Source organism: Gobio gobio, assembly GCF_949357685.1.
Source record: "Gobio gobio genome assembly, chromosome: 17".
Classification (NCBI taxonomy): domain Eukaryota; kingdom Metazoa; phylum Chordata; class Actinopteri; order Cypriniformes; family Gobionidae; genus Gobio; species Gobio gobio.
The window spans coordinates 15,344,110-15,370,255 of NC_137110.1; the positions used below are offsets into that span (position 1 = coordinate 15,344,110).

A 26,146-nucleotide genomic window follows, 5' to 3' on the forward strand; every position below is an offset into this window, starting at 1 on the left:
CCTTGGCGCATATTGACAAGCACCAAATAACAAATCATTTGACAACGCTAGTTTGCGATATGAGAGAACTATGGCTTCCTCCTTGATTAAGTGGTTAAGAGGATTATATGTTTTTTTCTTAACATGTCTCCTGTCGGTTTTTGCTTTTTTGAATTTAGAGGAATTAAATGAAATGAAATATGGAATACAGATTCTGCCCGATCCTGTTATTATGGGACAGGTAAGCTTGTTTGGCCAGGGATGCAGCTAGCTGTTTATTTGCTACAGATAGCTGTTGTCTTTATGCACAGCTTGTCGTATCAGGCATTAAAGCCTATCCTTGCCTATGTGATAAGGTTTCCTACTAAGTGTGTCTACTAGTCCAATACAGAATAGTAAAGCTAGTTAAGTAACGAGTGTGGTATTAGCTGTGTGACATGAGGTAGTTAGACTGTGCCTCCACAGGTAAAGTTATGCTAAGGGGTTTTCAAACTAGAGTTTGAAATAGAGTGATAGGGGGTCTGTGTAAATATTTACATATAGTAATAAATATATAATTAGATTAAATATAACAGTACTATAATGAGTAGAAAAAAGTATTAACTAAATATTTTCCAAGTAATAAACCTATATTTATATGTTTATTTTTCACAGTATAAATTGGGTCTTTATACAGTAAACTATATAGATGCCTTTCAAATTTTAAGATGAGGGTCCCTCTCATGAGGATGTTCATATATGAGGGTCCGTGGCATTTAAAAGATTGAAAACCCCTGCTATAGATTTGCGTAATTATAACTAACTTATATGAATATCGGTGAAAAACAATCAGAACTGTAGTGTAAACTGTGTTGCCACTTGCAACCTCTCTCTGGTTCTCCTTTTCTAATTCCTTTTCTCTGTTTCTGTCACCTTCTTTCGTTTCCTGTTTTAGATGGAAGATGTGATGCTGGTCTCTAACAAATACAAGCAGCTGTATGAGTGTCGTTTGCCGGCTCAGGCAATGCGTTTCCATCAGGATCCGGTATCAGAGCCTGACATGCAGGGCTACAGTGGCCCAGGAGTCCCTGACCTCCTCCAGCCCATGCAGACTGCGCCATGCCTGATTAAGGTTGACATGGCCTTCATATCTATGTCACAGTGACTTACACACTGAATATACACATCCACTGACTCTGATCTAGATATATGACTGAATATCATAAATAGTTATTTAGAGAAAAGCACCTTTGGAGTGTTCATGTTCGTGTAAATAATGAAAATATTATTGCCAACTACAGTACATGTCACTGTGACTTGAAACGTACATTTTTTTTTCTGTTTATAGACCAAAGACTGGTGGACTTATGAGTTCTGCTACGGCCAGCACATCAGGCAATATCACTTAGAAGGTATGTTAAATCATGTCAGGTATCTTTATTTAAAATGATGTCTAAATTATATAGGATTTAAAGGGACATTTTATCCAAAAATATTACAATTCTGTCGTTTACTCACCCTCAAGTTGTTCCAAACCTGTATGAATGTCTTTCTTCTGCTGAACACAAATGAAGATATCGTTAAGAATATGGGAAACCAAGCAGTTGATGGGCCACATTGACTTCCATAGAATGAGGGGAAAATATACCATGCAAGCCAACTGTTTGGTTACCGACGTTCTTCAAAATATGTTCTTTTGTGTTCAGCAGAAGAAAGAAATTCATACAGGTTTGGAACAACTTGAAGGTTAGTAAATGATGACATAATTTTCATTTTTGTGTGAACTATCCCTTTAAGGCTTGTAGGATAATGTGTATTTGAGTTTATAATGTGCATTTAAACTTTTGATTTTCAATATATTTTCCACGTCTGTGATTTATAGAGTCAGAAATCAAGGGAAATGTGCTCTTTTTGGGATATTATGATTCAGAGTTTGACTGGACAAATGAAACTGCCAAGGTAAGGCCAAAGGTTAATGTGCTTAATTTGTTTACTTTTGTCACGTTATTCATCTTTTGAAAGGAATTAGGAATTCTGATACTACCAGTAATTATTTTCCATTTAGAGCTGATAATTAATATTAGCAATCCTGGGCGCAATATTATGAACCAACTCATGGTGCGTTCAAGTCATGTCGAGAAGATCAAATTTACGAGCTGAAAGCACATGAACGCCTATGCCACCACAAAGTCGTAAATACGAGTGGGAAGCTCGGGATTTACGAGTTGGGAGCGTGTCAGTGAGAAACATGGTGGAATACCACAATATTTATGGGTAAATAGCAGTGACATTGTCAGGCTTTTTTATGTACAACAAAATAAGCTAATTCCCTGCACAAAATATAATGGCATTGTAATATTACAATATAATAGCCTATGTACCAATAAAGTTTACAGTGACTTCATAAATTAATTAAAAACATTATAAAGCAAAACACACCTAATGCACATTCTTTGTTCTTAATTTTCTGGAAGTAAAGTTTAAAAACCTTGCTGTATTTTTGTGTAGTTAATTAAAGGGTTAGTTCACCCAAAAAATGAAAATTATGTCATTAATTACTTACCCTCATGTCGTTCGACACCCGTAAGACCTCCGTTCATTTTCGGAACACAAATGAAGATATTTTAGTTGAAATCCGATGGCTCAGATAGGCCTCCATTGGCACAATGCACGTTTCACTCTCAAGACCCATAAAAGGTACTAAAGACGTCGTTACAAAGTCCATCTCATTTCAGTGGTTCTACAATAACTTTATAAAGTGACGAGAATTAGTTTTTGCGTGCAAAAAAACCCCTAAATAACGACTTATATCATGATGACCGATTTCAAAACAAGGCATCATGAAGCTTCGAAGCGTTATGAATCAGTGAGTCGATTCAGCGGTTTGAATCGCCAAAGTCACGTAATTTCAGCAGTTTGGCGGTTTGACACGCGATCCGAATCATGATTCGACTCGCTGATTCATAACGCTTTGAAGCTTCATGATGCATTATTTTGAAATCGGTCATCACTATATAAGTCGTTATTTAGGGTTTTTTTGCGCACAAAAAATATTCTCGTCGCTTTATAAAGTTATTGTAGAACCACTGTAGTGAGATGGACTTTGTAACGACGTCTTTAGTACCTTTTAAGGGTCTTGAGAGTGAAACGTGCATTGTGCCAATGGAGGCCTTTCTGAGCCATCAGATTTCAACTAAAATATCTTAATTTGTGTTCCGAAGATGAACGGAGGTCTTACGGGTGTCGAATGACATGAGGGTAAGTAATTAATGACATAATTTTCATTTTGGGGTGAACCAACCCTTTAAGAAAAGGAACACCGCCATCTTACTCTGACGAAAGTGACTTGAACGCACCTGATGTCATAAACACAACTTCCCACCTCGTGAATACGAACTTCCCAGGAGGACTTGATCACACCATAACTCACATCGCCGAAAGTGCTCTATTTGCATGCTGCCATCTTTGTAGTTTATTGTCTATATATTTCTGTACTTGAGATATATAAATGAATACAAAAATAATAGCATTTATTTATTTAAATGTGTTAATTTGTAATATGTTTTCTTGTTTTAGGCATCTAAGCAGCATAAACTGAAGAGGTATCACAGTCAGTCATATGTCAATGGCTCTAAATGTGACTTGAATGGCAATCCCAGAGAGACGGAAGTCAGAGTAAGACTGCACACACTCACAAAGTGCCACCTTTTTTTTTCCAGTCCATAGAGAAAAATTTAAACAAGTTTACTATTGAAGTCAATCTGAAAATACAATACATATATGGACTCTAATGAACTGTTTTGTCTAGTCTCCTTTATTTCAATTGACCATATGCACAGTTACTTCCTGGTTTTTGATTGGCCAACTGTTAGCTGTCGTTCTGTACTCTCTATACATTGATACAAAACCATCAATGGTTGACTTTTTAATGTTGTGTTTATATTTTAATGCAGTTATCATACTTAACTAATTTGCCAATAAACCAGTTTTATTGAGTCCAATAATGACGAGGCTAATGGGAACGTTGGAATAAGAAACACGTTGTCTGTAATTGGACACACACGCAACATTTTTCTTGCACATCAATGTTATTTTTAATGTGATGACCAAAAAAACCAAAAAAATTATTTGTTCACCCTTCTGAAATTGTCCTCATTTGTAAAACTGAACGTTTCAAGATGTAGGAAATACAGCATTTGATAGAAAACACTTTTATTTAACAATAAAATAGACATTAATTATTACTATCATCAATAGATGGTGACAGAGGAGCATTTATTGGCTCATAGCCATGTCCTGTAAAAAAAAATTCCACGTTTCGCTTTTGAATAAATATTTCTTGTGAATAAATTATAATCACCGCTGTCAGTCTTCTATTTTGGTACACTTATGAAAACTCCCATTTTGTTCAATGAATCTACCTAAAGTGCACAGTAAATCTTTAATTTACAGCGTGTTGATACTCTTTTCACACGAAAGTGTGGAACCTGATGGTTGAATTGAATTTTGCTGAGGAGGGAGGAACACTGAGGGACGCGTCTTTTTATGTCGTCTTACTTTGAATAATTAAATTAATGCTAGGCCTGACCAATTAAGTGACTATATTCTGATCATAAACTAAATATTACACTATTGATGCTGTTAAAGCTACCTCAGGACATTGAAGATATCGACACACCAACAAGTGACATTTGACCGGAAGTTTTCCAGATGGCTTATATTATTGCGGAGGTTCTTAAGAACGTTCTGTGCATTTGGTCAATTAAGACGTAAAATTACTTTAATTCAGCAATGGTGCATTTAATTGATCAAAAAAAGACAGTAATTGGTCAAAAAAAGACATAAAAATATATATATTTCTAAGAATCCTGAATTTTTTTTTAATCACTGTTGATAATAATTAGGGTTGCAAATTCCGTAAATTTTCAAGGCTGGAAACTTTCCATGGGAATTAACGGGAATATATGGGAATTAATGGGGAAAATCTGGGAATTTGCTAAATATTGTGAAATATTATTACAATTTAAAATAATGTTTGTCTATTTTAAGATACTTTAAAATATAATTTATTTCTGTGATGCAAAGCTGAATTTTCAGCATAATTACTCATGTCTATGCAAACAAAATGTCCACTTATGACCAAACAAAATGTTTATGCTTGTATATGTATATAATTATACAGTTTTGTAAATTTCCCAAATTTCCAATTAATTCCCTTAAATTCCTGTTAAGTTCCCATGAAAAGTTTCTGGAAATTTACCAGAAACTTTCCGCCCCTTTGCAACCCTAATAATCATAAAGTGTAACAATATTTCAACACATTACTGATTTTTTCCCCTATAATTTTAATCAAATAAAGAATTATTTTTTAAAAAACATTAAAAATCTTACTGACCTCAAACTTTTGAACAGCAGTGTACAACAACATACAATTGCATTATGCGTATGAATAGGAGCAATATGTCCCAACATCTATTGCCTTCCCAGTCGAAGCTGTTAAGGAAGGCCAAAGTGTTTTTGAAATTGAATTTTAAAAAGACCATATAAATGTGCTAGATTGATGCTACTATTTTAAGGGCAATGACAATCCCATTTCCAATGGAAATGAAAATGTAAATGTGTTTTTTTTTTTTATAAACAGTTTGTGTGTGAGGAGGGCTCTAGTGACTATATTGCACGGGTAGATGAACCTCAATCCTGCCGCTACGTCTTGACAGTACACACCTCTCGGACCTGCCAGCACCCCCTCCTTCGGCCACCTTCCACTGCCAAGCCACAAGGCATTGTGTGCCAACCTGCTCTCAGTGCCCAGCAGTATATGGACTATGTCAAGCTTCAAGTCTGTAAGTACATAAGGTTCTGTTTTTTTGTTTGTTTGTGTGTTTTTTTTACCTCCATTGGGCCTTGTTATAGTCATTGGGACATAGACATATTTGGCATATAGCAGTGGTGTGCGGTCCATATAAGCTGGGACTGCTGTGAATACCCAAGCCATTCGTGGACTCTCTGATTAGTATTAGTATTAACATTATAAATTACTACAAATTCCTTTGTTTGAAGTGTACCATAAATCTTACATGATGATGAAATGTTAGTAATACGTATATGTAATTCTCCATTTATTTATTTGCCAAACGACAATTTTCTTGCAGGCAAGTAGATCCACAGCAGGTTTGGCGCCTACGCTCTATTGTTATGTATTGTCATCATTGTCCTGCGTTCTCATTGGTTTGCTGGCATATGAGAGATTTAATGAACAGGGTAAGCTGTCTGCGAATCGCTCGCCCGAGAGGAAAAATGTGCTGCTGCTGCCAGATCTCGATCAAATAAAATCACATTGCACTTGATACAAAACTAAATAGACTAAATAAAGTGAAAAAAAAGTCATAACTGAAACTATTTTCATCATTTTATTTTCTCCATAGGGAAATTTATTTGTAACAAAAACTGTTAAAGACAGACCTACTGTAAGCAGACCTGTATCTATGCGAGGCTGTTAATCGATAGTCTATGTGTTTAAGTCATCAATTTGCATTATTTCAATTACTTTTTTAAAGAATAATTTACTTTTTTATTATATTTTATTTATAATAGGCTACTAATATTTATTATGTTATACTTATTTTTAATTCTTAATCAAAAAACACTTCTGCATACATTTAAATTGACGCCTGCCATGCTGATTTAGATGTGTGTCCTCAGCCGATGCGGTGTACCATTTAAAGGTAAAGCATTTAGTTTCAGGAGTGTCTATTCTCACCAAGTGCAAATGGCGTGCCTTGTTGGCAAGTGCTATTCGTACTAGCTCCGCCTAACAATGCCTGGTTGAGCCAAACAAGATTAAAAAAATATTTAAAATTTAAAATTTATTAAAAATTTAAAAAATTTTAATTTAAAATTTAATAATTGTAATAAATATAATCATTTACACGCAGTTATTATTGCATCCTGTTAATGTACAACAATACTGTGGTGCAAATAGAATGTATCTGTCAAAATAAAGTATAAATTGCATGTAATTATTATTTACACATATTGCAAAGAACTGCTACTTTTATATGGTGTAAATAGAATATATCAAAATTTTTACTTGATATGCTTTTTCACTTAGGAAAAATAACATCTACAGCTATTTGCACTTAGTGTAAATATCATCTATTGCTATTTGCACTTAGTGTAAATATCATCCAGGGCTCGACATTAACGCTTGTCTGGGACAAGTGGATTTTTTGAAGGGGCAAGTGAAAAATAATTTGACTTGCCCGACGGACAAGTATCCTGGTTAAAACGTCAAAACAAAAAAATAACTAGGGAATCACCAAAGTGCAATAATGATTCTGCATTCAGTTAGTGTAAGTGGAGATCGATAGTGGATAATAATATTAAACGAACTGACGTTAACAAGGTTGAGCTGTTGAGGCTCGCGCAGCCTCTTGAGGAGAAAATCGAAAACAAATGAGTGCTGCTCATACAAAGAAACTCACTTAACATACACGGTAAAAAATTTGAGTTTTTATATTTATAACATATGATACAGTTAAGCAACATCACACAAACAAGAGTGTTGTTTTCCTGAATACCATCACGACTGAAAATGACGCTGATTTCATACGCCAGTTCCATAAACAATTAATTAACATTAAGTCACTTACATTTTAGATGCAATATGGACTGTTTTTTGTTTTTCAGCTGAGAAAATAGTTCCAAAGAAAGATCACAACAGAAACGTAACGCATCTCACAGCAACAGCGTGGTACTAAACGATTCAGCATTTTCAATGAATCGGTTGAATCAAAGATTCAATGACCTATTCGTAAACGACCGCCTAATTCTTGATTGAATCCGCCGTTTGAACGAATCGACTCAATAACTCACTCATTCAGACTGTCACCTGCTGCCACCTACTGGCGGTTTAGTTTCATCTTTCCAACATTTCTTATTTGTATATTCAAAAATATTTAAAATAATCTCATAACATTATTTAATTCAGTTGTAGTTTTTCAGTGTAAATCATTTTATTTGATTGGTAACAGCCTATAGTGTCTTATTCTAATTTAATTTATAGATCAAATTTAAAAATATAAAATGAAAGCTGAAGCATAGCCTATATTTAATAAGATTATGGAAAAATGCCCTTTATAAAAAGATAAAAATATCACAAATATGCATATTTAAATATGTCAAAGCTGATTGAACTCTTTGAATATTGCTTCAGAATAGATTTTATTTACAAAAAATAAATAAAATAAAAAATTTTGGACAAGCTAATTTTGAAGAGGAAAAAAGAGGAAAAAATTAGCTTGTCCAACATTTATTTTATTTATTTTTTGTAACAGGACAAGCATGTGAACAGGCTTAATGTCGAGCCCTGTCATCTATTGCTATTTGCACTTAGTGTAAATATCATCTATTGCTAAGAATTTTATTTTCACTTGGTGTAAATAGCATATTTTCTTAGCGATAGATTCAACTAGCAACTAGATTCTAATAGCTGCTGCCTTTAATTTCTGCGACATTAGTGCCACCTAGCGGAATTACCAAAATACAGCTTATTTTGCAAACGCACGTCTTTTTTACAGTCTATGGTCGCGCCTGACTCAACTCAAACACAACCAAACAGCTTTTACGGGTGCTTGTGAAGGCATTAACAGGTAAATGTAGGCTACTTTCAATAAATGGTCAAATATATTAAGAAACTTTTAGCTGTGTTGCTATGTGTCATGAGAGCAAGCAACTGAGGTACACACTTATTATAAATGATCCAACATTCAGGTGCATTTTTGACATAACGTCACCCAGCATACCGGGGTAAAAAAAGTCACTGCACGCCACTGGCATGTAGACATATAGACATTTTAGGCAATATATCAAATATAGCTAATATGTTTGAAATGATTTTGCTGGTGATACAAAATTAATCATTTTTGATCAAATCATATTGATTTCATTTTAATTTGGCTGTCAAGAGTGTCATTAGGCTGGTTTCACAATCCTTCCTTGCTGTGCTGCATGACTGAGACGTTAAGATGTTTTCATAACATCTCAGATTTAAATATCAGAATGTGAATCAGAATCAGAAAGAGCTTTATTGCCAAGTGTGCTTGCTCACACAAATACATTTTCCTTGGTATTGAAGCTTCCAGTACGTATTTGTGAATATAACAAAACGCATAATAACATGTAATAATAGCATATATGAAGGTAAATGTTTATTGTTTTATTCGTACATATAAATATAATTAAATATTATTCTTTATTGGGTTCTTTTAATAAATAAATTATTCCATATCATTTTATTATATGTTATTTTGGGAAAATAAATAATTGATTTATTTTCGACAAGATTTTGACTGTACGGTGCTTCTTGCATTTTTAATCTATTTGAATACTGTTGCTGTTTTGTAATGGTTTGAACAAAAACACCCTTTAAATATCATAATAAACTTTGAAATGTGAATCAGCAGAAGAATAAAGCACACTGCGATCGATATTTTAAAGATATATCCTTCAACCCTAGATCCAGCACACTGGTTTTATACCTAGGAGAGATGACCTAAATTCTATCATTTGTTAATTATACCGAGGGGGCCTCCATAATTACAATAACAGGATATGGATTACTATGATAACCCAGTTCATTATAACTGTTGCCAGTTGCACCTCATATTATTTCTCTAGAGGAACATTGTGCCAACTGGCTTAGACTTGCTTGCATAGAAAGCTTTCAGGTATAAGGAACTCTTTAGAAGCTTAATCAGACATTAGGAGTAGTCTGATTTTGACGATTTTGATTTTTCTTGTCACTCGTTACACTATTCATGGAAAATGTTCTTTGGTGCGCAAGTGATGTCCTGTTAGATGAAATGCAATCAGCCTATATTTAAACATACTCTGTTCCCTAATTGATGCATTATTTTTAGCACATAGACATCTCTCTCTGTGTCATTATCTCTTCCTTATTCTCTGTATTTAGCTGACACTAAACGTAAAGTGGAGCAGATCTCGGAGGAGCTCAAGAACTTGGATGAAATTCTGTCCAAGGATGACAAGAACAAGGGATTGCAGGATGAAGAAACAGATGAGGACCCTGTAGTCCAATCAGATGAGCCTCCAGTTTCAGAGTCTGAAACCAAAGGTTGGCATCCAGGCAATGATTTGGGCTTATTTGACTTAGATCATCCACATCACCTTTGTAACCACAAACCTATCCTAGGTCATGTTCAGACTGCCAGCAAAAATCTGATTTTTTTGCATATCCAGATATGATCCAGATTTGGATTTGGAGAGTAAAAAAACACATGAAATCTGATTTCTTCAAATCTGATTTAAACCACATTTGGAGGCGGTCTGAAATGTGATTGAAATCAGATTTTTACAGATGCGTCTCAGTCTGGACACTCTGGCTGCTCAAATTGGATTTCAAATGGTCTTTTGCGTGACTCTTAACACGACACACAATGATAACATCAAATCCGGTGATGGAAACACCGCACCCCTCGCTGCACAGCGAAACCGGCCATGACTACAGAATGGAACATCAATATATACCAGTATCATCGATACTGACTCAACAGGGTGATTATTTGGAGTGCGAGATATGATGCACCTCTATTTTTCCTTCATCCATTTTGTAAGCCTCGTCTGAAATGTGGGTACGCATACAGCGTTACCAAAGCAACCCATAAAGATTCATTGGTTATGTCTGGACACACAAATCTTATTTGATCACTTAACAATTAATAGTGTGGACAGTCTGCCTGAAATGATCTGATTTGAGAAAGAAATAGATTTGCCTTCTGTCTGAACATATCCCTACAAAGTAAGAATATGAAACAATGTATGAATCAATAAAAATTAGGGATGTGCAATTAATAGAATTTCGATTTCGATTTTGGCTCCCAACGATCACCAAAATAGTACAATCGAGAAAAAATGATTCGTTCAGTTTTGCAAGAACACTCTTATTTTGTCTTGTGTTCTGAATGAAACACGCACGCGCACATCCGCCCCTCCCGAAGCCACAAACTCTCTCGTCGTGATTCGTGTGCATATCATCCGCTGGAATTTAAAAACTCGGCGCGAGTAAAGATGGCAGAAGGAGGGCAGTTACAGCAGCGTTTGGTGAGCAAAAAAGGCAAAACCAACTCCGTTGTCTGGGAACAGTTTGGCTTCGAGGAATCAGACGACGAGCAGAAACATGCTACGTGCAAGATTTGCTACATGGTAGTGGCTGCAACGCAAGGGAACACCACGAATTTGTTTAACCACTTGAAAATTAAACACAGAGTGACCTATGACAATCTAATAAAGAAACAAAAACTGACGAGAGCAGGGGTGCCGTGTAAACGTCCTTTTTTTTCCTTCATATTTTTCAAATAATTCTCTCTTTGTAAACTTTGTTCAATGCATGCGAGTGCTGCCATATTTTCGAATATGACCAGTCATTTTCCCCATCATCACCCGGGTTTAGTGCCAGAAGACGCGAATGAGAAGTCGCGCGCGCTGTGAGAAAATGTGTTTCTGTTCACTCATCCGAAAGCGCGCACACGTCTCACAGCACGCAAATATTGAGTTCTCTTTCAAGTCTTGCTCTTGAATGGACAAACTCACACAAAACGTATGTCAACGTCCATTTTGATGATTATCCTAGCAGACATAGTCTGTATATGCCTTGAGTAAACTTTATACAGTTGATAAAGACGACGCATATCCGAGCATTAAGTCTTAAAGGGGCAGTAGCCTGCTGTCTGTTTAATGTCAAACAACAAAAGACAAGGACATCACTCACTGCTCTTGATTGAATAGCTTTTGTAAGTTTAATAGGATTAATCTTTAATTTATGCACTCAAATATGCAATGTTATTTTACATTGGATTCATTTCTGTAGCTGAAAACTAATGTTAGACGTACCTGAAAAACCTGAAAAGCATATCTAGCCGAACCATATTGTTGATCTTATTTATTTGTGGTTATCATTTTTACTTGAATACTTTTATACTTTGATTTGAATATATGTTATATTATTTATTTTAATAGTTCAAAAAGTACAACAAATGTTACAATTTCAATTGAATTGTTGAAAGGTGTCTTTTTTAACAAATGCAACACATTCCCAAAGTCATGTGAAATAATCGGGTTACATAATTGTGATTTCAATATTGACCAAAATAATCGTGATTATGATTTTTTCCATAATCGAGCAGCCCTAATAAAAATATGATAACACACATGGATGCAATCCCCTAGTCTGACCCCTTTGGGTCACCAGCTGTGGACCAGTGTAATCTGGTTCCTGAAGCAAAACTATTTGAGAACCACCACGTTACAGTATTTGACATACTAACTACACAATTACTCAAAATGCTCATCCCTAGCCCTTTTCGAATAGGCCACGTACACACTGCAGTTAAATTTGATTGTCTGTTCACATTTTAGTGCCTAGTCCTGTTCTGTACAGACACAGTTCTGGAATGTAAGGGAGTGACAACCGCACAAGCCCATAATGCACCGCATTTAAATCCGGTTGAGACTCCTGAAACTTTACAGTGTGTACTTGACATTTTACAATGTTCATTTTCAAATCATCATTTTATTAAACATAGATGATGTATTCTTGTTTGTGCATTTATGACTATAGTTTGTGGTTTTCTTCCAGATTTGTCTTTTTCTTCCTTTCTCTCTTTTTTAGATTTCTCCTTTTCATTTCATTTGCAGCTTCTGTGCAGCATTCAAACAGTATGACATCTGTGTGTGCATGTCTGTGTTTTAACAGAGGCTGAAGTAGCTGAAGGGGGCTCGGTGAGTGAAGAGCCAGAGGACAAGGACTTCTGGGAGGGAGTGTCCAAACCAGAAAGCACAGAGTCAAGCACACCTGACTCAGAGGTACAGCCTCATTTAACCCTTAGAACCAGTGAAACGCGCCGGCGCGTTTTGCTGGATTTTTCCACATAACAGTGTAAAACAACTTAAAATACTCTGTCATTTTTTGGCCTCACAGACATGAACGATATGTAGTTACAAAGCTTAAAGTGTCTTTTTTTTTATTTGTGTACACTCAAAATAAAAACTAAATGTTGTGCTTTTCGCTAAATAAAGAAAACAAACAGGATGCGCGTTCTCCCGTCGGTCTCCCTGTGATGTCCATTCTGAAATGCGTCTGAAAATGAACTCAGAACTCAGAGAAAACTTGCCTCACAGACACGACTACTGGAATGTCTATTTTTAAATTAAGTAATTTATATAAAAAATATATATTCTCTCTTTATGTAGTCCGTATGAAAACAGCGAGAGGCACAGTTCCTCCAGCTCAGCCTCATTATCCACGTGAAGGAGCGCAAACCTGTAAACGCCCCCAATCACCTCGAAACAAAGACTCGTCTTCATCATTCTTATGCTTTTCATCGAGTTCGGAAGATGTACTGTGAGTTTACCTGGGATTTACCGTGATTTTAACACGAGAATGTTTAAAGTAAAACATTTCTTCTCACTTATATTAGCGTTATTGATGCATAAACTTCACATAGGCTATTAGTTGAACTATTGCCAGACTAAAAAGTGTGAAATCAACGGAAACATGTTGAAATATGAAGTAGGTAGGCAACCTTTCAATGCTAAATAAAGATACACGTACGGCATGGGAATATTTTTATGCTCTATAATATTAAACACAGCATGATATAAAAGTAGGGTTGCCAACTGTCCCGTATTAGCCGGGACGTCCCGTTTATTGGGCCTAAATGTCCCGTACATGACTGTCCCGTTTATTGACTGCTACGCTGATGTAACCACTAACTAAGAGGCCGTTCATATGTCTTTTGCACACTCAAGTTTGTAATTTTAAATGTAGACGCGCGGCAAGTGCGCTCAAATAGAGAGACTCATTAGTTTTCGTTCATCTTGCACTGTCCCCGTTTGCACCACGTTTTTTTTACCACTGTTCTGTGTTGTTTTCATGTGTAAATCCATGCATAGTCTACACTACCGTTCAAAAGTTTTAGTTTTTCTAAAGTTTTCACAAATTATTCTTCTGCTTAACAAGGCTGCATTTATTTGATCCAAAATCCACAGCAAAAACAGTAATATTAACAGTAATATTAAAATAATTGTTTTCTATTTGGATATATTTTTAAAATGCAATTTATTCTGATCCTTCAGAAATCATTGTAATATGCTTATTTGCTGCTCAAGAAACATTTCTGATTATTATGAATGTTGAAATCAGTTGTGTACAAATTTTTTCAGGATTATTTAATGAATAGAAAGTCCAAAACAACAGCATTGATCTGAAATAGAATTGTTGTAACATTATACACTACCATTCAAAAGTTTGGGTATTTTTGAAAGGAATTAATATCTTTATTCACAAAAATGCCTTTATATTGATCAAAAGCAGTAAAGACATGTATAATGTTACAAAATCTTTTTATTTCAGATAAACTTTATTCTTTTGAACTTCCCTCTGGGTTAAACTTTTGATTTATCTAAGAATCCTGAAAAAAAATACACAACTCTTTTCAACATTCTTAATAATAAGAAATATTTTTTGAGCATATATATCAAATCATCGGATTAGAATGATTTGTGAAGGATCATGTGACACTGAAGACTGGAGTAATGATGATAAATTCAGCTTTGACATCACAGGAATAAATTACACATTACCATGTATTCACATTGAAAAAAAAATCGTTTAAATTGTAAAAATATATGTTTTTACTATTTTGGATCAAATAAACCCAGCCTTGGTGAGCAGAAGAGATGTATTTAAAAAAAAAAAAACAACAACAACAACAACAACAAAGAGCTAAACCTTTGAACGGTACTGTAGGTCTAAAGTCTTTATGTAAAGAAAATGTATAGTCAGATTACTTCTTTTAAATTAAACATGATTTTTGACATGAACAAGCATGAACATGAACATGAATAAGCTACAAACAATACATTCAATCATTAAGTCTCCACACTTTCATTTTAGTTTCCTCTGTCACATTCCTCATTGATATTCAGGAAAGGAGTCGTTGACACCTCAGGCGTGAATCACAGCATTATTCATGTTGATCCACACCCTCCCCGCATACAGCCATTCTGACAATAAGTGTCTCACAAAAGTTAATTGACTATATTGTTTTGTATGAATGAGTGATCAAAATAGCTTTCAGATTGTTTTGAAGAAAAAAACTCGAGGCAACAACATCCCGTTCTGAAAAGCCTTGTGAACAAATGTTTAAAGTGTGTTAGATGGCCCTTATTTCATAGACTTAACATTTTAGTTTTTTCAAAAACTACGCATAAACATTATTATTTTCTCAAAACTACAAACTTTTATGTACATGCTGCTAACATATTACTGTAGCCTTGGTTGTGCTGAATACAGTGTAATTAGACTTTAGCCATTAATATGCTTTAAAGCATTCAGAGCATGTCAACTTCTTCAGGGCCACAAAATAGCCTGAGGGTCCTAAGGGTTAAAGCACCACTTCACTCAATATACTCTATCCTGTCGTGAAACATATAAACTTTCTGTTGCTTTTAATGAACCTTTTGAGGGGGCACTGATCATGTTTTACAACTGTTTTACAGACCCATCAGGAGCCTCAGGACAGCCAATTACATGAAAATGACTGTAAGACAATTATTCAAAGTTTAAATAGACCTAACAAAAAATTATAGCATCAATCAAGTTGTCCTTAATGTAAGCTATGTACCTTCCTCACTTTCTTTGTGGTCATCTTTCTCTTTCTGTTCAGTATTTGGGGAGGAAAAGTTTAATTTTAAAATCATAACGGACCCTGCAGACCTCATGAAGTTTGTACAACACCTCAGAGAGAGCAACCAGAAGGTTAGTATTTTTGAATCTGGACAGACTTACAGCTAACATTGCCCAGGGGAGTATTGCCCAATAACTGCTCCTGTTTGGCAAAAATGGTGAAAAATCCTGCTTATGGCATTTGATGTCTTGTAGTTTTTCAAAATTTCCAATTTCAAGTTAAAGTTAAAGTCCAGTGTCAAGTTAAAAGCCACTTACCCACTGAAAAACGTGCATCAGTCGACCATTCATTTCTGCACTCTATGTTCAGAACAGGAAAGCCGAACTGGAAAAAGAGAGCCAGCAATCATCTCAGAAGAGAGAAGAGGAGGATGAGGAGGACGATGAAGAGAAAAGAAAGGAGAGGACAGCAGGACAGGAGGTGGAGGTAGAGGAAGGGGATGAAGATGAAAGATTGCTGCAGGAGTTTGAGGATGATATGGCAGATCTGTCCGTTTCCTCCTCCAAGATAGAAGAGATAAAAGAAGAGATGCAGAAGGAGTTTGACAACATCATAGAGGAAGTAAGAGTTATTACTCTTACAGCCTGCATGTACAAATCAGCCAAAAGATTTGGCAGTAAATATACGCTGTTTTTATCCTTCTTATCTCCCAGGCTCAGCAGGAGTTAGAGAACGAAGGTCTTAAGGGTGAGTTTGATCGCTCTCAGGCTACGCAAACTCTAGAGAACACACTGGGGAAACTTCTGGACCGTCTTGAAGACAAGACCGAACATGAGAGTGAACCAGAAACAGAGAAAAATGCAGATATGCATAAAGGCACACACTCGCCGCAAAAGACAGATGAAGGCTCTTCTCCTGGCAGCCCAAACCTGGTTCCCAAAACACCAGGTAAATATAGAGAATGGATGCTGAGTGAACAGGTGCATGAATGAACAGATGGGAGAATGGATGGCTCATCCACTCATAAATTGCTTGTAACTTTCGCTTTTGCACCCCAGGCATTCATATAACCTGCTTATGAGCATATTATACTATACATGTATAGTATAATGTCTGTAAATGTGTACTTGATGTGTATATATATATATATATATATATATATATATATATATATATATATATATATATATATATATATATATGCATTATACACTGGCTCCAGAACAAAGAAATTATGCTAGACCTTTTCACTTCACTTTTAATTTAACTACTTAGCATTTTTATTGCTCCCAAGGACAAGTTATTAGATGCAAATATTTTAATTTCTTATGATACAGTGGTTCAAAAGTTTAGGGTCAGTAAAAAATTCTTTGTTTTTGAAAGAAGTATCTTATGCTCATCAAGGTAGCATTTATTTGATCTAAAATGCAGTAAAACTAATATTTTGAAATATCATTTCAATGTAAAATAACTGTTTTCTATTTTAAAAATTAATTTATTGCTGTATATTTTCATCATTGTCATTACATATCACATGATACTTTTGAAATTATTCTGATATGCTATATATATATAAAGTATTTGGATTAGAATTATATATATATATATATATAGAATTATATAGAATTTTATATATATATATATATATATATATATATATATATATATATAATTCTTTGAATAGAAATTCAAAAGAACAGCATTTATTTGAAATCTAAATATTTTGTAACAGTACAATGTTTTTACTGTCGCTTTTGACAATCCAAACTTTTTTAACGGTAGTGTGTCTGTTAACTTACTTTCAACAAACGATGGTCCAAATACTTTTTGGGGCCACTGTATACTGTATGTTCATGATGAAATCATTGTCACCACTAACACTAATACTACATCGTGTCATACTGTTGTGTAACTCTGACTTGGCCATTGATGTTGTTAGAGAGGGGCTATAATACGTGAAATGGGGAGAGGGAATTTTCCGCTGTATCCGCGGTAACCTCCCCTTCCCTCTGTCTCTCATCACCCAAGCCCAAGCGGGCAGCAGTGGCGAGCAGGTAAAAGTCAGGGTGACTAAGTATAAGGTGGGCGGAGGTGTGGCTGCAGGAGCGGTTACCGGGGGCAACGATGATGATGATGAGGGGGGTGTGAAGGTGAAGGAACTGGGCGAGGGCGACCCCCAGTGGCAGCAGATTCAGGAAGTGGTCAAAGAGCAGCTAGAGAGAGCCGGCATCAAGGCCGAAGGTAGGCCGGAACACACTAACACACACATCTAAAGTATTCTTATTCCCCTGTGTGTGTCTGTGTGAGTGGAGCGAAGACTTTATCTTTCATTCTGAGATCTTGAACTATTCTTCTGCCTGGTCTTTGCTCAGCACATTTACATTTATTCATTTAGCAAAGCGACTTACAAATGAGGAATACAAGAAGCGATTCATCTTAGAGGCATTTAACATGAGAAGTACTAGTAATACAAAGACATCGTTTAGAATAGTACAAACAGGAACAGGGAAGAAGAATTTCTTTTTCTCAGCAGGGTACAGTTACAGTATGTGCTCATGGAAAGGACACGTTTTCAGTAAGTTGTTTATTTCCTAAAATAAACAACTTTTGTCTGATTGTCTTCTCTTTGACTCTATTCCACTATTCTAGATTAAGGCACTTCTAAACTTACATAGATGGCAGCGATTTTGTTTTTCCCTTGATGCTGGCTTTTTTGTGGCTGCAGAGAAATGCAAGGTCTTTTTCTGCCTTAAGAATGGCTTGGAAAGAGAACACTAGAGGTTTAGTGTACTTTCACTTTTGTCAGTACAGGGTGGTGGCTGTTGTTCCAGTTTTCTGGTTTTGGAGATGTTCAGCCTGATAGAATGTGAAGATTAAGAAATATGGCAGTGCTTCATTTGTCCTTCCCACATCCCACAGCCTTCATTACCTTCTCTGCATGCATCATTTCTATCACTACTTTTTTCTTCTATCAACTGTGCGCATGGGAATGAAAAAAGTAATTTTGTTTCTGTTTGTGTATAACAGTATAATTGTTTAGATTAACGCATGTTAATAATGGCTAAGGATTTTGGGCCTGTTTTTCAGGAAAGATTGAGGTGAAGATTTTAACCCGTAAAACAGCAGAGGAAGCGGGAGACCAGTGGCTCACTGAGGAGGATACAAAATCATTTAGAGAGCTTCTCATCAACCTTCTGGTATGAATCTGTGCGCACTACTATACAAACAGCATGTAAAAAGCAACACTTATCTAGTCACAAGTTAAAGAGGACATAAGGTCAATAGTGCAGCGATGCATGAAGCACAGAAGTCACTTTCAAACCAAGCAGCTTCCAAATTCAGGGAATTTTTTCACCCTCACAGCTCACACAAAAGCCAAGATTGCGCAGATTCCTATTTAAATGACTGAATATCAGAGTAGTGTGACCGCACCTTATGTGGGAAAATGTGTGAAAGTTGGTTGAACCATGTGCTATTCCAAGCTAGGGGTGTAACGGTACACAAAACTGATGGTTCGGTACGTACCTCAGTTTTGAAGTCACGGTTCGGTACAGCAGTTTTACAAAATTGCTTTTTTATTTATTTTTATTAAACAGTGGTTTACTGAAAGAAAAAAACCTGTCTGTTCTTAAATTAATTAAATTATAACTAAAAGTTTATTGAAGATATTGCTGTAAACTAAATAGGGAGCCCTTATATATAATATTAAAGGTTAAAGGGATAGTTCACCCAAAAATGCAAATTCTGTCATCATTTACTCACCCTCAAGTTGTTCCAAACCTGTATTTGTTTCTTTGTTCTGCTGAACACAAAAGAAGATATTTTGAAGAATGTTTGTAACCAAGCAGATGGAGCAACCATTGACTACCATAGTAGCGAAAAAAATACTATGGTAGTCAATGGTTGCTCTATCTGTTTTGTTACAAACATTCTTCAAAATATCTTTGTTTGTGTTCAGCAGAACAAAGAAACAAATACAGGTTTGGAACAACTTGAGGGTGAGTAAATTATGACAGAATTTGCATTTTTGGGTGAACTATCCCTTTCACAACAGAGCCCAAACTATTAGCCTAAATTCAGCTGCTATTTATTTTTAGGTATAATGATCAACACTCAAATAACATAGTATGCAAACATGTAAGCTTCACATACGGCAGTTTTTGCAATAACTTCTAAATCTAATTATAAAATAGTTTTTTCTCCAATTCGTTGTTGAAATATAATCATTTATACACAGTGTCTGTCATTTTATTTAAACATACATTAAATAATCAAGACATCACTAACAGGTTAAGTAGAATATAATGAATATATAGGGTAATATAGTGGATATATTTAGTGAAAGAGTTGATTTCTCTAGTGAATAAAATTCTGTGGACACTGAATGACTGCCTGAGGTCAATGTGATGCTACATGACATTGTTTAGCTAGTTTACAAGCAGTTATATTGAGGTCTTTCCGCCGTTGAAACACTGATTTAGCGATTACACCACATATGATACGTGACAGTAAGTTGTAATTTGTCCTCAACATATATGTTCATTCATATTTGTTCGTTAGGAAGAGATAATCGATCGTGTTCACAGATGATCGCGCGGCCGCATGTCTGAATACTTAATATGTTCATTTAATGTGACTGTTACTGTTAACCCTGACTGTTAACCGAACTGCATTCGGAAACCGTTCAGTACACATGTGCACCTAACCGAAAGCCCTGTACCGAAACGGTTTGGTACGAATACGTGTACCGTTACACCCCTATTCCAAGCTGTGTGTAGCACCTGCAACACTTCATATTTCTGAAAAATCCCAATATTAACTCTAGCCAGTAGCCACCATCAGGGTTTTTGATCATTTTCACACAAATTTAGGCAGTTTTGATTTCTATGATGTTTAATGTTGATGATCACGTTATTTTGCATGCATCTGCTTGCGTACAATCACTTGTTTTTTTGCGTCTTCTTCCTCGCTTGTGTTTTGATCAGGAGATTCAGTACTCATTCAGAAGAAGCGTAATAGCACCCCCCTAGCATCTAATGTCTAACAATGAAAACAGAAAACCGTGTTTGGCAGGGAAGCGTTTTCTCACAAATAACGGACAATTACGTGTTTGGCAGGGAAAGAGTTAAAGGGGTCATGAATTGAGAAATTACATTTTGGTAAAACATCCTGTAAGTTTCAGAACTTCCTCGTTAGTCCCCAAAACAGCTTTTTTTTTTCAAACCAAGCTCAAAAAACACCTAATTTCGAATTGTGTCACATTATGAGTAATAGCTCGATGTAAGACTCTGCAGAATCCAATCAAAGCCTACTTTGACATCATCGGATCTTTGGATGTGTTAGTGAGAAGAGAAGGAGAGAAGAGAGGTACAAAGTCATTGGACTAAAATAACATTACCTTCCAAAGGGTCCTAATGCTAGGAAAGTGGTTACTTATTGTCAATTATGTAAATGTCTCAGTAGAGCATTTGTTTGCTCACCCCCAGGGCATCCAAGATGTAGGTGACTTTGTTTCTTCAGTAAAACACAAATGAAGATTTTTAACTCCAACCGTTGCAGTCTATCAGTCATATAATGCATGTGAATGGGGTCAAATTCTATGAGAGTAAAAAAAAACATGCTCAGACAACTTCAATTTAAACCCTGCGGCTCGTGATGACACAATGGTGTCTAAAGACACGAAACGATCGGTTTGTGCGAGAAACCGAACAGTATTTATATAATTTTTTTTACCTCAAATACAACACTATGTCCAACAGCCTCGGACGCACATCACTTCCGGTAAGGGAGGTCAATGTACACAATATGGCGTAGAGATACGTGCAAGATAAATGTTTTTGATTTCTGATATTGTTAGGGTAACCGTTTAGGACCCAAGACCAGTAGTGAAAAATTAAGACCAAGAGTCAGGAGTGCAATTAATTAAAGAAAAAATTACTGAAGAATAGTTTGCCGTTTCATCAGCAGAAGCCAGCTTCAAGTCTCACAAGGAGTTCGTAGGCCACGCTCCCTCTCTACTCGCCTATCGTACATATAATTTCTCAACAGTTATACTCTTTTCATGGTCTAGCCATGTCATTACTGCAAGTCATTACTGATTTTGATTGGCTCAGAGAAAATGGACAGTCATGGTAAATTTCCACACATTGTCAGTTAATCAGATTCACGTGTCCATAGATCACTTGTTGACGCTTTCACCCCGGAATTGGGCACATAGTGACCTTCCAGATTCAGCTTGCCCAGAACAACAAGTCCACCCATCTCTTAGGATGTCCGTAATCCACCTCCAATATTGATCTATAACACAGAACAATGCGCACACACACAGATACACAGTCTCTCCAAGGTTGAAGTTGGTTGAGCTCTAGTACTGACCAGAAAAAGTTTCCCAAAACATACTGATAACATGTGCTTTCTCTCAGTGAGAGGCACAGACAATAGTACAGGCAATATTCATCTTGATTTTTTTAGTGTTTCAGTAAAAGGAAACAGGGCTCCGAACCGGTTCAAGGAACGAAAACGAAAACCGGAAACGAACGAAATTTTAAGAGGAACAAAAACGAAAACGAAATCAAAATCAATTTGAATCGTTCTGAACAGAAACGTTAATTTGAAATGACCATTAACCGGTTAATAACGTTATTTTATCGTTCTCTTTAATATTTTTATTTGGCAGTGACCAATCATGAAATGAGTAGTACAGCATGTGACGTTGACGGATCAAGCGTGAGTGAAATGCCCGCGCAGCAGTCATCTATGAATCTACAGTCAGTGCAGAGCGCGCATTTTCATGCCTCAAGTACATTTCTTTCCCCGCTGAGGTCTACAATGAATGTGCAGGTATTGGAGGACATTCTTTTCGAACGTTTAAATAAGCAGTACGGACTTTAAGCTCAAATAGACTGACTTAGGCTAGTTTATGGATTCCGTTTAAGCCTATCCAAGTAGGCTATAGCATCTATCAAACATTTTTCCTATAGTCTTTCAGATTGCCAATACAGGTCAATGTTTTCTATATAGACGGTTGATGCTTCGTATTAAATGGTATGTTATATTGCATTAAATGATCAAGCTTTATTAGCTGACTGAATTTGATTATGTGATGCAAGGACGTGTTGCGCAGTGTTTGCTTTGAAATTACCAGTTGACAGTGCATTAAAAGAGCAATAGTTATCCAATTTATTTATTCTTTATTTATACATTTTTTAAAACAAGTCGCGTTGAAAAAAAGTTATGTAACGTTACAAAGAATGTTATCACTCTTCTGAAAAGAATTAGGAATAAGAGGCCACTTTCGATTGTCTAACGCTCCAAAACAGGTCCGCTGTTTATGCTTTGTAATTAATGCATGTATTTCTGTTGTGGTTTTAAAAATGTTATGAAATAAATATTCAAGTTTAATTACCATGCGTTATATTATCATTGAGTGAAAATAAGTCTATTTATACATATTTGTTTAAAGTATAGGCTAAATTAAAATAACGTTATTAACCGGTATTTTTTCAAATCAAACCGTTTTCGGAGCAGTAATTTTTATTGAGGAACGCAAAAACGGAAACGCTATAATATCGATTCTGCTCGGAGTGAACCGATTGATATTTTTTTCCGTTTTTAAGCCCTGAAAGGAAATATAAAATGAATAAAATATAATATAAAAATGAAAGCCATATTTCATCTCTGGAAGCTGGGCTAAGTGAGCAAGCACTCTTACTGCACTCCTGTCAGGTTAGGGGTGTGTGATACCTCCAAATTCGTGCGCTCTACAGACATGTCTGTCATCGGCTACAATGCTCATCATTGCAACCTTTCATGCGATGGGAATAGATCTAAATATAATGCTATAATCAACCTTTTCATGATTAGTTCATCTCGACAGCTGTAATGGTAAAAACGTAGTAAAAGAGAGAGTTCCATATCTAATACTTATTTCATATGCAAAGATGTTAGCCAATAACAGCAGTGGGCTGTTACATTGAAGTCTCGCAGTAAACACGCCCCTTCCAACAGAGTGTTAAAATCATAGGGCTAAAATCAGGGTCAAAAATGGCCTTTTATTTCTACATTTTGACATTATAAAACATTAAAAAACATTATAAAATAATAAAAATGCTGTTCATGAAAGTGATTATTTCAGTCTGACCAGCACATTTCAGTAAGGGATTGTTTGGTGAACAAAGTTTAAAAAGTTATATTGGACTCAACAGCAGACCCATAGTTCACAAGTACTGAAAATATTGGAAGAATGCCATTAGAGGCTAATCTTAAAGGCAAATCAGCAAAACAAAAAAAAAGGGGTAGAACTACATTACGATTTACGACTGTTTTAGATGCAAAAACCGTTATCATTATGAGTTTAAATAATTATATAAGTATTGATGTGACCCCCTTTAATATAAAAACGGCATTTTCACGCCTTGTTTGTGACACTGATTCAACAGGTAAATAAATTGATGTTCACTCTCTTTGTGTGCAGACGGGAGGTACAGAGGAAGTCTATAAAGAGCAAAAGAGACAGCAGGAGTTGGAGAATAACTACAAATTTGTCTGGGGAGAAAAACAGGATGAGAGCCAGTCCACAGGAAACAGTGATTCTGATGAAACAGACATTTGAGCCTTTTCCCTCTTCTCTCAAGCACTGTTAACTTGAAGGGCAGCCAGCATTCTCCGAACTCCGAACTCTAAGCCACCTGGTTGTCACCAACCAAACTGCTCTCTCAGACTGTTTAAGTCATGTGAGCCCTGTAAAGGGTTCAGTCCACGGCCGTACATTCTGATTATCCTGTATGAGCATCTGTAAGTTGTTTATACTGTATCTTGCCTGTTTTCAGTTTGGGATTTTTTTTTAAATATACAAATATACTTCATGTTTCAGTTGTGATGCGCTTTATGTCTGTGACAGTCTGTGAAACAGACCTTCCCTCTCTCACACATGCAGACAAAACATCAGTTAGTAAGGTTTATTTTGAAAAGGCAGTCTGGACCAACCTGTTCTCATCACTGGACAAACCGCAACTTTCTGTTTTGACTTGGCGGCAAGAAAATCTGGATACAAGAAATGCTGTTGATGACTGATATGTGCAATATGGAGCTTGATGCAAATTGTAGCAGTCATTGTCAATGTCCCACCACTTGTTTTGAAAACGCCTACAGCTAGTTTCTTCAAAAAAATCCTAGCCATGCACTAAGCAAAATATTCAATGTAAAGCTTCAGTTTAGTCTTAATTCATGTTTTTGACAAGTCAGTTTGTACAACCAGCCTTCAAAGGATTTATGTCTTACATATATAAGGTCCAAACTTAGTTTAGAAATTGAACAAAAACTTTTGCCAAACATTGGGAATCTACTGCATTTAGCCACGGGCTCTTTTTGTTGTAGTGCTTTGAATGATCATAATAGTTTGACCGAGTTTAAATAACGTTGCTACAGTACTTGATTTGTTTGTTGATACAACATAATTTGCGTTTCTTATGTCTAATCTAACGCAAGCACACTTTTTGTGAGGGAATGAGAGTGGATAAAGCTGCTGTAAGCAATTAGTTATTTATTTTAATATCTGACCGATACCAATATTTATGTCCTGAGACATCACTGCCCCAAGGGTGGACAAGGAGCTAAATAATGAAGGAGGGAAGAAGAATGTGACCGCGGCCCTTGCTTATCTCTGTCATGGCATACATTTGTTTCTTGGGCCTGTCTGGTTTATTGTTCAAACAACAGGACATTTCAGGGAATGTTGACACATTTTAGTGGCTCAGAAAAAAATCGCTTACAGCAGCTTTAGGTTTTCAGACTTCACCACGAAATGCACAACTGTACATTTTGTAATTTGTACTAGGCCTACTGAAGAAACGTTTATTATCTCAGCAACCTGTTGAAAATGCATTCATTGCATATATCGTGAGAAAGATAATTGAACGGTAAAATGTACGATGCTGTGGTCTATTATAAATAAATTCAATAATTAATTCCTATGTTTAAATGCCCAATAGCATTGAAGTTCTCACACATTTAAATTACTAGTTTATTTGTCACATCTAATAAATCAATGTCTTCAGAGACGAAAATCCTGTTATTCTATTCACAATACTGTCAGGAAAATACCTGATAGTATTCGGATATAAATATAATTCGGATAATATGACGTATTTTAAAGTGGCAATTATTTAAAACTTAATTAAAATAAAATTAAAATAACTTAAAAGACCCCCGCCAAGACGGATTCATTTCAAATTAGAAATTATAATTTGTTTATATAATGCTTGATTTAATAAAAAAAAAAAAAAAATATATATATATATATATATATATATATATATATATATATATATATATATATATATATATATATATATGAGTTTTGGGTTACTAAATTCTGTTCATTTTTACATAGGGTTGTGTTCATACCATACGGCACACGCATTTGTGAGGAAACTCCACCCAACACTTTTATCCGATTACGACACCGGTCCCATGTCGGTCGT

General features: G+C 35.7%; 1 protein-coding gene across 2 annotated transcripts; it reads left to right on the plus strand.

Moving 5' to 3' along the window:
• On the plus strand, positions 1 to 24,541 carry os9 (OS9 endoplasmic reticulum lectin). Of its 2 annotated transcripts, XM_079840511.1 has the most exons (15): positions 8 to 220; positions 914 to 1,090; positions 1,307 to 1,370; positions 1,841 to 1,917; positions 3,535 to 3,633; positions 5,600 to 5,801; positions 9,932 to 10,093; positions 12,731 to 12,840; positions 15,538 to 15,580; positions 15,705 to 15,796; positions 16,035 to 16,286; positions 16,379 to 16,613; positions 17,694 to 17,906; positions 18,753 to 18,862; positions 24,139 to 24,541. In XM_079840511.1, the coding sequence occupies exons 1-15, from the start codon at positions 71 to 73 to the stop codon at positions 24,274 to 24,276; spliced, it is 2,124 nt and encodes a 707-aa protein (XP_079696637.1). In that variant the 5' UTR covers positions 8 to 70; the 3' UTR covers positions 24,277 to 24,541. The 2 variants fall into 2 exon arrangements, with proteins under 2 accessions (XP_079696638.1, XP_079696637.1); XM_079840512.1 differs by lacking the exon at positions 17,694 to 17,906 and having other exon boundaries at positions 1 to 220.
• Positions 24,542 to 26,146: the final 1,605 nt, after the last annotated feature.